We start from the raw sequence: 13,903 nt of genomic DNA, 5'->3' as shown, positions 1-13,903 counted from the left end.
TTCAAAAGTGACCTTCCACTGTGCCTAAAGCGCAAAGTGTTCAACCAGTGTGTGCTTCCCGTGATGACATATGCGTGTGAAACATGGACCCTAAGTAAAAGAGAGACCCAGAAACTTAGAGTAGCACAACGTGGTATGGAGAGGTGCATGCTGGGCATAACGCGAAAGGACAAAAAGAGGAATGAGTGGATAAGGAAGCATACAAGGGTTTGCGATGTAATAGAGTTTATTAAAAGCCTTAAATGGAGATGGGCTGGACACATAGCTCGAAGAAGAGACAATCGTTGGACAAATCTAGTCATCCAGTGGTATCCAAGAAGTACAAAACGTCCACAAGGTAGACCTAGAGGCCGCTGGATCGATGAAATGATAAAGTTCTGCGGAAGTACGTGGCAACGCAATGCACAGGACCGAGAGAAGTGGAAGCAACTTGAAAAGGCCTTCATCCAGCAGTGGATAGATTCAAGCTGATGATGGTGATGATGACTGAGAAGTAGCATTTTGCAGATCCGACTTTTTTAATAGGAAACGACGATGTATACAAGAAAACATTTATTATAAATAAACTAGTTCTTATAAATATATACAATATAATCATCAATTTTATACCAAAAATATTAACCTTGTGACCTTGACCTCTTTAAAGGATTGTGCCATAGACAATAAAATATAAATATTTTAAAGCGAGTTTTTATTAATGAAGTGTCTGCAGTGGAGCACCGTCAATGAGTGCATCCACCTCCGACTCCAAATCCTCAATGGATGAAACCCCTCACACGAGACTGAGCTAGTCAAATATCAGGGACCACTAATCGGTGGATACTTTGAGGGACTGATAACATCCTCCTTCTCATCACATAGCTTGTTGTCAACCCTTGGTGGTAACACCCCTGAAGGGGGCGTGACAATGGCCTAGAGTCCGAACAACCTTGTGTTCAAACTTCAACTCCGCCACAAAGCCCCGACCTTCTCTTAATATTGAGTGGTTGATTCGTGTGATTACCAAGTGGTGGTAGGCATACTTGAATTGAACAAGATTACGATGTCTTTTTTACTATTTTCATTTAAAAAATATGAGAAATAACAATTAAATTATAACCATGTCACTGTTATTTATCTAGGGTTTAGGGTTTCTTATTGACAATCGCAATATTGCATCATATATTTGTATATTAATTTTAGATAGGTATACATTGACTATATTCTTTTTTAAAACAACAGGCCACAAGACTCAATGACAGTAGTGTAGTTTTTCTCTTCGGACCGCATTTTCACTTTTTTTATAAATTCACAAACATAATAAATAACAAGCAGGTAACAGATTATTTTACATTTTAATGGCAGAATGTTTCGATTAGTTTTAACCAAGTGTATATTTAGATAAAAGTATTATAATGAAAACCAATTAAAAAATATATATATATATTATATACACTAGTGACTAATAATATTTAAAGGGATATACATTTAAAATATTGCCACATACACTTTTAAAACATCTTCATTGCTAGTAGTTGCATTAGGATTACTATCAAAATCGAAAAATGTTATAATGATACGAACAAAAACGCCGACCTTCAGTTAGTGTTTGAAAAAGAGTATGGTTTAACGACATAACTATACAAATCCAGCCTTGTAGTCAATTCTGCCACTCAATAGCCATGCGACAACCTCGCGACAAAGTACTAATAAGATGTACATAACGCACCCCCAGTAAAATACTGTAGTAAGTCAAAAATTGGCATTTTGCAGGAGAGCCATTTGAAGTTTCAAATATTCTTTGTAAATACAGGAAAAGTCTGAATGTAAAAATTATTACTCATTTTTATGGAAAAACATGATCTATTTTCAACTGTATTCATCATTTTTCTCTAAAACATATACAAACGGAGATATTTGAATATTTCTGAGTTACGACTGTATTTTATTAGGATATTTGACAATTTCATGTTAAAATTTGAATCAACTCAATACTTTCTATGTAAATTTCCCTACCATCACTCTAATAATTTCAACTAATTTGTTGGGCACTGTAAAGGAAGGTTTTCAAAATATAAAGTTATGGTACAATCTTTAAAGATTTATTGAAAAAAAAAGAAAAATACAATTATTAGTTCAAAACAACAAAAAAATACTTAATTATTTAATTTAATGAGAAAATAAATTTTTTACATACGATTTTTAATTTTTAAACATCACTTGGAAGAGAAGCAAAAAATCATAATAAAATTCACGATGTTTAGCGGTGCAGAGGAAAGCAAATCTTTCTTTTTAATTGTCGTTATTTTTGGCCACTCTTCATATGCTTTGGATATATTGAGACCATCCATTGGTAACGGTTTGCCTATTTGCTGTTGTCGAACATTCAATTTCCTACATTCTTCATGATAACTGGTTTTAAAAAAAATAATGTATGGATAGTCTCTGTCTACTTTTATAACTTTAATCTTCTGCCACAAAACTTTTTCTCCATTTTCATCCGTGCTGTAATTTTTACCGATTTCATCTGCTATTTTTTTCATGTTGAGAAAATTATTTGTCGTCATGGGTTTAACTATGTATGGTTGTCCTGTTTTCTTACTTGTTTGTACAGTGGTAATAATTTGGCTGGGCACAAATATTGGTCCACTTTTTAGAGCCCTGGTTTTCTGCTGCTCAATTGTAGAATGGACGATATCGCCTTCATTTTGTTTATGCCCGGTGACCAAAAACTTATGAGAGATCGTTGTATTTTTTTGTGAATTCCCGGTGGCATATAAATACATTGCAGCAATGTATTTATTTTTATTCTGCCCGGCACAATTGTCACTGTAAAAAATAAAATGCTCATTGTGGTGATATTTTTTACATGCATTGTAATCGAGTACATAGCTACCAATTTTATTGGATCCTCATGCAGCTTGACTCTCGTCCCACATGTATCAGTTTGCAATATTTTCAGTGATATTATAGACTGTACGATTGTACATTGCCAAACTTTCGTTTATAATAGAAAGTTGACACATTTCCGCAAGGAAGCGGTAAAACAGCCTGCAAATCATATACAGCTACATTAATGACGCTATTTTGGCCATTAGTTCGGGACTCTACTACGTCTTTGATCTTTTCATCCCTTGCCTCTTTTTTCCAGGTTGATGTGTCTCATATTTTTCTTGAAGTTGTTTTTTTTCATCTGGTGGTGAAGAATTATTGTATAGGTCGCATTCAACGCACAAATCTTTTTTTAGGCTTAAAGAAGCCAATATTAAATTCGTCATTAAATATAGATGCGTATAATAGTGTTCTTTTCCAAATGGCATATTGCTGTCAGTTTGTTGTTTTTTGTATAACCGATACATTTCAGCAATTGTTAATTTACCATCTAAATACAATTTGGACGTCTGTGCACGCAAATAATGTTACTCGATCACTGGGAAAGACTTAATGTGAGCTCTTATATCATTTTCTAAACATCACTAATTTTTTTGTGATTTTTGTGATCTCTTTGTTCTGGAATTGGCGTTCCGGAAAGAAGATCTCTTGTTTTCCATGCAGTGGAGCAGTACCTTTCACTCACCCCAAATGTATTGATAAAGTATTTTTTGCATACTTCTTGTATTTTACTTCCATTTAATTGTTGATAACAAAAATTGTTGCCTCTGCTGCTTCCAGTTTTTTTTGTTTGAATACTTTAGAACAATAATATCCATGCAATTAGTGAAAAAATTACGCTGTATCTCAAGATTTTCCTGTAGTAACAGAGTTACAACAGTATTTTTTTGAAAAGTATTGTTTTAGTTTTTTAGAAAGCTTCTTGTAAAATACTGTCGTAACTTAGTTACAACACTATTTTATTATCTATTCAACAGTTTTCGGAAAGTAATGTACTGTATTAAGTGCTTTCTCTCCGACACTAGTTGAGTTTGAGATACGATAGTATTTTATTAAAATAGCAAAAAAAAATACGAATCCAACCACATCCATAACTCGAAAACGCCCATTTCAGACTTACGACAGTATTTTACTGGGGGTGCGATAAGTCCCGTAGCTCATGTTGACAAGTCAAAAACGACTTCTCAGTACAAACTATGGAAGAGCAGAAATAAAATTGGTCAAAAGACCATAAACAGGTAGTAAGTAAGAAGAACGTTTAGTAATAGAAGATAAATGAATTGTTGTTAACACTTTTTAATAAATGTTATGAAAATTTTATGTAAAAATTTCAGTTCAGAAATCGAGAGTTCTCATGCACAATTGTAACGCTGTGATCAGAGACCTCGATATACTCGTGTGAAAGGTTTTTGTAACTGTCACGTTGAAATGTAAATTGCTTGATTAATGTCTATTGAACTTTGAAAATAAAACATGTGAAAAATTGTTTGCATGAAATATGAGAAGTACATAGGTACCTACTTGATTAAACTTGGTACCAGTATTAGAAATGTATAAAAATAGAAAAATTGGTACTTATAAATTCCTGTAGGTACTGTACAATTATGAACGATGAAAATTTATACTAATTACATTAGATTAAGGTAGAGCTAAGCTATTATTGTAATAATGTTGTAAACTCGTACATATGTTCATGTACGCGTAGTTATAAAATACAGATTTTTTATATCCTAAAAACCCGCGAATTCCATTAAATATTGTAAAAATAACTAGTAGAGAATCTCGAAACCTTGCCTTAGATGGGTTTCTACCCATAAGCAACAGTAAATCTTGATCGCACTTCAAATGAATGAAGACATAAGTTATAAAAATTTCATACGTAAAAATAGCTATGACCCTGAAAATTTACGAAAAGTATCTCGCAGAAATATTCGGATCACCTGTTTAGCGTCACGCGGAGAAATTAGATTAAAGATTGCATTTGAATTACTATATTAAAACTCCATTAAAAGATACATAGTGGTTGCTCGTGATTAACACTTTTGATAAATTGAGGCATTTACATGTTTACGTGTGAATATTGGGTATACCGTTGTAATGTTATTATGTGATAATTTCCGTTCTGAGGGTAACTACCGAATGAGAAAGTTATTTCGGGGCCAACTAGTTTTATTAAAATTAGATAAATTTCTATTGGTTTAGAATGGTTTAGAGTGGTGGAAAAATAACTGATGAAATTTTGATGGGCGTAACGTCTCTATTTCTCCCCATAATCTAACAATATATCAGGCCGACGGAACATCGGAAAACCCCTGCAAAGCCGTAATAATCATCTCCAATCCTAACCTCCGCCTTCTTTGGAGAAGCGACATATCTGACCAGTGCAATGCATTTGCAACCTTGAAATCTGGAACCTTGCAGCTAACGATTGGATCAATTTATATACCACCACCATCCTCAACATTGGTAACACTCCAAAAAATTGAAAAATTAGGAAAAGATAAAGGCGAATATATAATAGGAGGAGATTTCAATGCAAAAAGCAGCTGGTGGGGGAGCCCGAAAAATGACAAAAGAGGCGATGAGATCATCAGTTGCCTAGCCAGCATTGGGTGGCACGTATGTAATGAAGGATCAGTTCCAACTTACAGCACCTGGCGGAACGGGAAACATTTAAAATCTCATATCGATATCACTATCTCTTCACCAAACGCAACACACAAAATTGCTAACTGGACAGTAGAAGACCAACACAACCCCATCTCAGACCACAACCCAATCACCTTTACTTGGAACAATACAATTAGCGTACTCTCACCCATGACCGACTCAACACGCATTTTTATAACAAATGAAAAAACCGACTGGAGAAAAATAAATGAATTGACAAGGGAAAACATGGCCGAGTTTAACATAGATAAACAGTTCCTTGAAAACATACATACAACTCCTGAACTCGACACTGCAGTGGAAACGGTCACCTCGGCAATCTCTATCGCATGCCATAAAATACTCCCACAAAAAACGCAACATGATATCAGGAAAAATCCAATCTGGTGGAACGCTGAATTAACAAAAATGAAAAGAATAACTCTCAGATCAAAACGGAAATTACAGAACTCAAGTGACATCATGCGACCACAAAAACTCACTGACTATATCGACAAAAGAGAAGCATACAAAACAGCCATTGAGGAAGCAAAAATTAAAAGCGCTAAATTATTTTATGAATCTCAGACGCCAATGACAGCATGGTCTTCGCTATACAAAATAACAAAAAAAACTAATGCCAGCAATATTCAATCGACACTTACTACAGAGGGAGTAAAGCACTCATCCGCAAAAGACTCTGCAAAAGCCCTAATTGAAAAATTCTTTCCATACGATGATCCAACAACAGATACACCGATTCAACACTACATCAGACACACATCAGACAACCATATTCCGGGCGGAGAGGATGATATCCAATTCACACTTACTGAGATCCTATCCGCCTTACAGAATATGACTCCAAAAAAGGCACCTGGACACGACAACCTCACATTAGATATCTGCCAAAATTTCGCAAAAAACTTTCCTGAAGAAATTCTACTACTATACAATAAATGTCTGACACTCGTTCACTTCCCGAAATCCTGGAAAATAGCGATCATTAAGGCCGTCCCTAAGCCTGGGAAAGATGCTATGGACACAAAATCGTACAGGCCTATCGGCCTCCTTCCCGTTTTCGGAAAAGTGCTAGAAAAACTAGCAATTCAGAGAGTGCACTGGCATCTTACAAAAAACAACAAATTGAGCACTAAACAGTTTGGCTTTACCCCTCAAACATCAACAGAACACGCACTAAACAAAGCCGTACACATAATCTCAACGCATCTCGAATTGAAAGAATCACTCATAGCAATTTCCCTAGACATTCAAGGTGCATTTGATAACGCATGGTGGCCACACATAAAAAACGCCCTTGCAATCAAGTCAACACCGCCTAACTTGTACAAACTGTTCTGCAGTTATCTACAAGATAGGGAAGTAAAACTAAAGTATGCAGACGAAGAAATTAAACAAGACCAAACCCAAGGTTGCATCCAAGGCTCAACTTGTGGCCCAACACTATGGAATATCGCCTTAGACAGTCTATTAACAATACTCTTACCCCACAATACACACATACAAGCCTTTGCTGACGATGTGTTAATATTGATAGCAGCAAAAGACACCGACGAACTGGAATTAAAAACCAATAGCGTGCTTCAAAAAGTAAACTCATGGGGTGAAGACGTAAAACTAACCTTCTCAGATATTAAGACAAATATAATGTTTATCAACAAAAGGAAAATACGAACACCAGAAATCCAGTGGAAAGGAAAACCGAAAGAGTTGGTCGATTCCTTTAAAATTCTTGGCATAATACTAGACAGGCACATCAATTGGGCGAAACACGTCGACTACATATGTAAGAAAGCAGCTCAAATGGGAAAATTCTTTTTAAAAACAGCAAGAGCCACTTGGGGGGCGTCTCCTGAAGTTTTAAAAATTATATATCATGGAGCTGTGGAGCCAACCTTAACTTACGCGGCATCGGTCTGGAATAAAGCAACTCACAGAAAGTCGATCCAAAAAAGACTGAATTCCGCGCAAAGACCTTTCGCAATATCAATTTGCAAGGGATATCGCACAATATCGCTAACGTCAGCACAAGCCCTGGCAGGAATAGCGCCAATAGATATAAAAATACAAGAACTTACAGGAATATACCAAGTTAAAACAAGCCACATACTTCCCCGACACTTACCTACAGACAGAACATACGAAAACAAAATACACTACACACAACTTCCACATCCTGGCAACAGACATCTAGAAAATATAGAACACATAGGAACAGTTGACGAAGACACTAAAACAAAATACCACATCACAGGATTGGAGATCTACACAGATGGCAGTCTAATCGATAACAAAGTAGGGGCAGCTTTTGTAGCCTACGAAAATGGAACATTAATAACACCCCGAAAATTTAAGCTCGAAAGCTACTGCACTGTTTTCCAAGCAGAAATATTTGCTATCAGAGAATCTCTCGAGTGGACACTCAAAAGATTAAAGTTCCACAGACACGACTATGTAAACATATTCTCAGATAGCCAATCCAGTCTGGTAGCTCTCCAAAACCCATCATCGACACACCCACTTGTAAGAGACAATTTAACACTGTCAACACAGCTTCGAATGATAGGAACAAACCCCAGATTCTTCTGGATAAGAAGTCACACAGGGATAGCCGAAAACGAGGAAGCTGATAAATATGCTAAACAAGCCACAACAGACAAAAGACCTTTAACCTATACACACTTCCCTCTGAGTTACGCAAAACAAAAACTAAACGAAGATACCATAGAGCTATGGAACCACAGATACACAACATCCGCCACAGGATCAATAACGCAGAAATTTATTCCAAACATAAACTGTGCCATCACTCTTGCCAGGAACTTAAAAATATCACACGAACTCACACAGATACTAACAGGCCACGGATCGGTGCGAGCTTATCTAAAAAGATTTAAATTGAGGGATGACGACTGTTGTCCATGTGACGGCAACACATCTCAAACTGTGTGGCATGTCATCAACGACTGCCCTATACTAGAAAGGGAGCGATGGACTCTCAGAACTCGATGTAGACAACATAATCACGAAATTGACCTCCAAAAGCCTCACGAAGCACTAAGCAATAGAACAACACAAGAACACTACACAAAATATTTAATCCTGGCCATAAAGAAAATTAAAGATATAAATGGAGGCACCTAATTAGCCCCACATCAATGCAACTAACCCACCCAACCACCTTGTACGAAAAAGCAAGGGTATGGTTATTATTAAAAAAAAAAAAAAAACGTCTCTATTTCATAGTTTTAGATTAAGGGTTGTCATCCCCTTATTTCATACACGAATACTTATTATGATAGCTTATTGGAGAGCTAAAAACCTTTCCTTTCCTTTGGATACATAAAAATCATCAAAATCAACTATTTTTTGTGACTCACTCGGCGTATTTACGAAACGTATTCCGGAGGCTATTGAAATAATCACGGCCGTCGCGTAGTTTTGTGAAAATAATATAAAGTAAATTCAGCTCGACTTTATTGAATGTTATTTCTATTAGAAAGGTATCAAAGATAGAAGATATACCTAAATTAACTTTTGTGCAAAAGGGACAGATTTGCTATCCCTTACGGACTATTTTTTACTGGATCTCAATCCGGAGAATATAAAAAGGGACCCCTTTTCTATACAAGTAAAAGTTTACCAGTCCAGCAGTTCATCAAGCAGTCGATAGTAAGTCCTCCTTCGGCGAGGCGCATTCGTACGCGAAAATCAGTTCAAAAGTCCTCCTTCGTAGAGGCGAGTAGTAACGCGAAAAGCCGGATACCAGTTTACCGTCAATCGTGACGTATTCGGCGGAGTAACATCTTTTTCATTTCGCTCTCGGAAGAATCGTGGGGATTTCACTACGTGTTTTTTCGGGATGACATAATCGAAATAAATTACGCAAGAGTTTGTTTTTAAATAAAAACAAATTATTAAATCGAGTTTGTAATTAATAATAATAAACTTTAGAAACTATTTTATAATTATAATAACAAATTTTAGAAACTATATTCATAAATAATAAACAAACTTTTCTTAAACAAGTTTATAAATATAAATGAACTTTTTGTAAGCAGTTAATAAAATAAAAGCTATTTTATAAAATTAATATTATGTGAATATAATACGATTGTGACATTGTATAAGAAAATATTTTACGAAATAAAAATATTTAACGAACATTTACGTGTACATTCCTCGAATTGAGTTGAAACATTTCGAAATCTTTTGAAAGGTTTCATAAAGATTATATAATGATTAAATAAATAGTTTACGGACATCTTCATAAGTTTTGATTGTTCGAAGAATAATAAATAATATGATTGTGACACTGTGAACATAGAACCTGAATAAATTTGGTATCACACCAACCAAGAGTTTTATTTACGGATAATCAAAAGTTGTATTACCACAAGGGAGATCCACCCTCCTAGTTCATCTTTAGTCTCCTTAGTGACGGCCCGGTTAACATTTTGAGCTAGCCGCGAGCCGGGTCACGTCAATAAGTAAGGATGGCTAAGTTGTTTTCAGTTGTTATCGATGTAACAAATTGATAGCAAACAACAATATACCTTTTTATGTAACAACAAACTGAACTGTTAAGGTTTTCCACTAGAATGTCTTAATTTATGCCTTTTAAGATAACTGAGCGTCGTACATTTATAGATGCATACCTCGCATTGATGTGGTTTGTCACTAGTATGTGTCATTTTATGTTTATTAAGATTACTTATTTGCAGAAATCTTTTAAAACACACATCGCATTGATATGGTTTTTCGCCAGTATGTGTCATTTTATGTATTTTGAGATCACCATTTTTCAGAAATTTTTTAAAACACACATCGCATTGATGTGTTTTTTCGCCTGTATGTGTCATTTTATGTTTTTTGAGATCACTCATTTGCGGAAATCTTTTTGAACATACGTCGCATTGATGTGGTTTTTCACCAGTGTGTGTCATTTTATGTGTTTTGAGATGACCATTTTGCAGAAATCTTTTAAAACACACGTCGCATTGATGTGGTTTTTCACCAGTATGTGTCATTTTATGTCTTTTGAGAACAATATTTCGTTGAAAAAATTTTAAACACACATCGCATTGATGTGGTTTTTCACCAGTGTGTGTCATTTTGTGTGTTTTGAGATTACCAATATGCAGAAATCTTTTAAAACACACATCGCATTGATGTGGTTTTTCGCCAGTATGTGTCATTTTATGTTTTTTGAGACTACAATTGAATTGAAAAAATTTAAAACACACATCGCATTGCAGTGGTTTTTCGCCAGAATGTGTTTTCTTGTGTGATCTAAGATTATCAATTCGCTGAAAACTTTTAGGACATACATCGCATTGATGTAGTTTTTCACCAATATATTCCTTCTGAATACCACGCTTCGAGATTTTATATGATCGATCATTGCATTCACTATGTTTTTCGCCAGTCAGCGTATCATATGACTCAATCCGCTTAGACTTCATGCACGAAATGAAGTGACTATTTAGATGACTTACAGATCCAAACACTCCACAACAGTCTTTGCAAATAAAGTTACGCGGAAAATATGTAACTCTTCTCAACTTAATTTGAACTTCCTTTTGCACGTATATATTCTGAACTTCCTTTTTGACGTTTTGTTCATCTATTGTTATCTCTGAATGCTGTTTCGTCATATCTTTGACGTCAGTAAATGCGTATGCTATTTTATTGTTGACCAGGTCAACTGTATCATTTCTGACGATGTCCAGAGGTTTACTATAACGTACTGTGAAATACTGCTGAGTAGAGATCTGTAAAAAGCATAGAGTTGGTATTTTCAGTTCAATTATATTAAAATAAATAAAATATGATTTTGATCCCTAATATCGGTTGGAAAGGTACTATTTGCTTTGTCAGCTAATTGTTTAAAAATAATAAAAAATGTGTAAAAATCATTAAAAGTTAACATGTGTTACTTTAACTATTTAAAGTTCTATCGAGCTTAAAAATAAACGTTACAATTGAACGTACCTGATCTGGCCTTTTTTTTGGTTTAGAGCAGCCAGGTCGAGGATTCTCATTGTTAATTAGGCTGATTGCGTTGTCAACAAATTCTTCTTTGATGACGATTACCTCTTTATCATTCTCAGACTTTATATTGATCAGATCGTTTTCAAGCTTCTGCAAATAACATAATTTTTAATGTAATAATATAAAATTCATGCAAGACATGAATTTTTCGCCAATCGTGGATAGTTTATCATATGTATGAAATGAGACGGTTAATTGTTACAATAAGTGTTTCGTCTGAACTATCAAAAAGTACCATGTTTTAACAGCACTTTCTTTGGCTGTGTTAAATCAGAGTGAGATTGACAGTTTTGACATTTTTAGACGGCTTACTTTGTGTAACAATTATAATACCTAACTCAATATAAAAATATGATAAACTAGGTACCCTAGATAGCTGCCGATAGCAGCCTTGTGTATGAATAGATGCACTGATTTATAAAATGTTAAAAACAGTTATGCTTTTGCGAATATTGGTGTCCTCCAAATTTTTGTACGTTGTTGAATCATGGACCCTGAGGGCAAGGGAGATGTGTTAATGAGATGTGCTATTGGCGCTGAATGCTTCATGTTTCTTGGATGGCGCACAGGATGAAGCAGTCAATTATCCAAACACTACAGATAAACTAACAGCTCTCAACAATATGTCTGAGCCGTCTTCAGGTTATATGGACATACTGTTCGGTGCGGACCGGATAACCTGGAAGCTGGTGGTTTTGGGTACCCTCCAGAGAAGGCAAAGGAGAAGACAGGGTCTGGAGCTGGAGCAATCAAGTAAATGAGCTTACTGTGGACAGCCTTCACACCTGAGATAGGGGAGGACCGAGAGGGATGGAAAATCTTGGTCGCTCAGAAGAGAAGCTCAAGGAGAGAAGATATGCTTAAAGTTGGTTCAATCAGCTGTTGGGCCCATCGGGCGGTCCAAAATGGTCGCCACAAAAGCCACTTATATTGCATTTAAAAAAATTGCAGAGTCTTATTGCGGACATGAAGATCTCTTCACATAGTTTCTTTGTCTGTAATGTTTTAACTTTGTATCTTATTTATATCATTAAATCTATTCTATTCTGTCAAGTCTCCGTGCCCTTCTCTGCTATGGTACTTTTTTATTATTAATTTGCGTCTTTCAGTAAAATCAGCCAAAGCGCACTTGGGTATCTGCTCCTGATACATTCCCGGGCGTAAACAACTGCTGATGCTTCACACCAAACGTAACGTAGGGTCTCGTGATACGCTCGATTAAGACAAAGTGTGGTGCGGGGCGGGTTGGTTTGGAGGGTCCATGTTTGTGTTGGTCGCTCAGAAGACAACGGAATTTAAATGTGATCACGATCTTCGACCATGAGGTAACGACCAAGAGAAAGAGAGAGACACACACAGTAATGTAGAATTTACAATGCCATTTTAAATTTTAAAGTTGATTTCATCAACTTAGTCGTGCATTTGTATTATTTATATCATATGAAACTCAATAATTGTTGATATTAAGTAGTACCTACTGTTATACAAGTGTGTTTATTGCCTGGAATTAACATTACAGCTAAGAACGACAATCACATTTTTTAAGATTTCCTTATCAAACTTATTATATAAACATTAATTTATCAGCTTCTGTCAAAAACTAACCTCAAAACTGCAATCAGCATCTCCGAAATTCTCTTGTTTTAAATCAATATTGTCGTCAGGAAAGTTTGAACATTCAATTGGCACAACGTAAAAACGTTGTACTTCTGAATCGGATTTATCCTCGCTTGGTTCTCGCTTTATATCCATTGTTAGTTAGTTAATAATAATTGAATATTATCGAATAACTATCCAACTGTCATTATTGCGAAATACACGGCGTAAAGCGTCTGAACACCGCGCATCTTTAGATTAATATCATTATAACGATAATCCTCTTCAGTCGGCAATGCTCTGAATTAACAGGAAAACATGAAAGCACAGCTAGCCACGTCACAAATTACAATCAGTGTTGCCATCATTGAGGCAAGCTCTCCGACCAAAATGCCTACATATTATTAAAGTCACTTTTTTTTCAACGATAGTAATATCATGAAGAATGTGGCTAGTGAGATAAAAGCAAGGGAATACATGAAAAAGGCGTAAAAAAGACCACAAGGCGAAAAAATACGATCTACATCTCTATATCACGAGTAAACAGGAATAATGGCAAAGAGATTAGGGAGGAGTCCAATCTCTTTGAATAATGGTAGGTTTATTACATCAAAGTCAAGGGTTTTTTTGACCTTTTCCAACCTACTTTCTTCTCGGCTTGCCAAATTTTCAATTACCTACCAACTAAATTATAGTACTTTGCACAAAAAGA

General features: G+C 35.5%; 1 protein-coding gene across 1 annotated transcript; it reads right to left on the bottom strand.

Moving 5' to 3' along the window:
• Positions 1-10,011: 10,011 nt before the first annotated feature.
• Positions 10,012-13,554, bottom strand: LOC147076629 (uncharacterized). Its single transcript, XM_085941310.1, has 3 exons — positions 13,201-13,554; positions 11,536-11,685; positions 10,012-11,315 (listed from the first exon to the last, which is right to left on the bottom strand). The coding sequence occupies exons 1-3, from the start codon at positions 13,345-13,347 to the stop codon at positions 10,125-10,127; spliced, it is 1,488 nt and encodes a 495-aa protein (XP_085797436.1). The 5' UTR covers positions 13,348-13,554; the 3' UTR covers positions 10,012-10,124.
• Positions 13,555-13,903: the final 349 nt, after the last annotated feature.

The sequence above is a fragment of the Rhyacophila brunnea genome, unplaced genomic scaffold, assembly GCF_057557595.1.
Source record: "Rhyacophila brunnea isolate RB1 unplaced genomic scaffold, BYU_Rbru_1.0 scaffold_13, whole genome shotgun sequence".
NCBI lineage: Eukaryota > Metazoa > Arthropoda > Insecta > Trichoptera > Rhyacophilidae > Rhyacophila > Rhyacophila brunnea.
The sequence above is the reverse complement of the archived record's forward strand: the minus strand, read 5'-3'. Positions and strand labels throughout refer to the sequence as shown.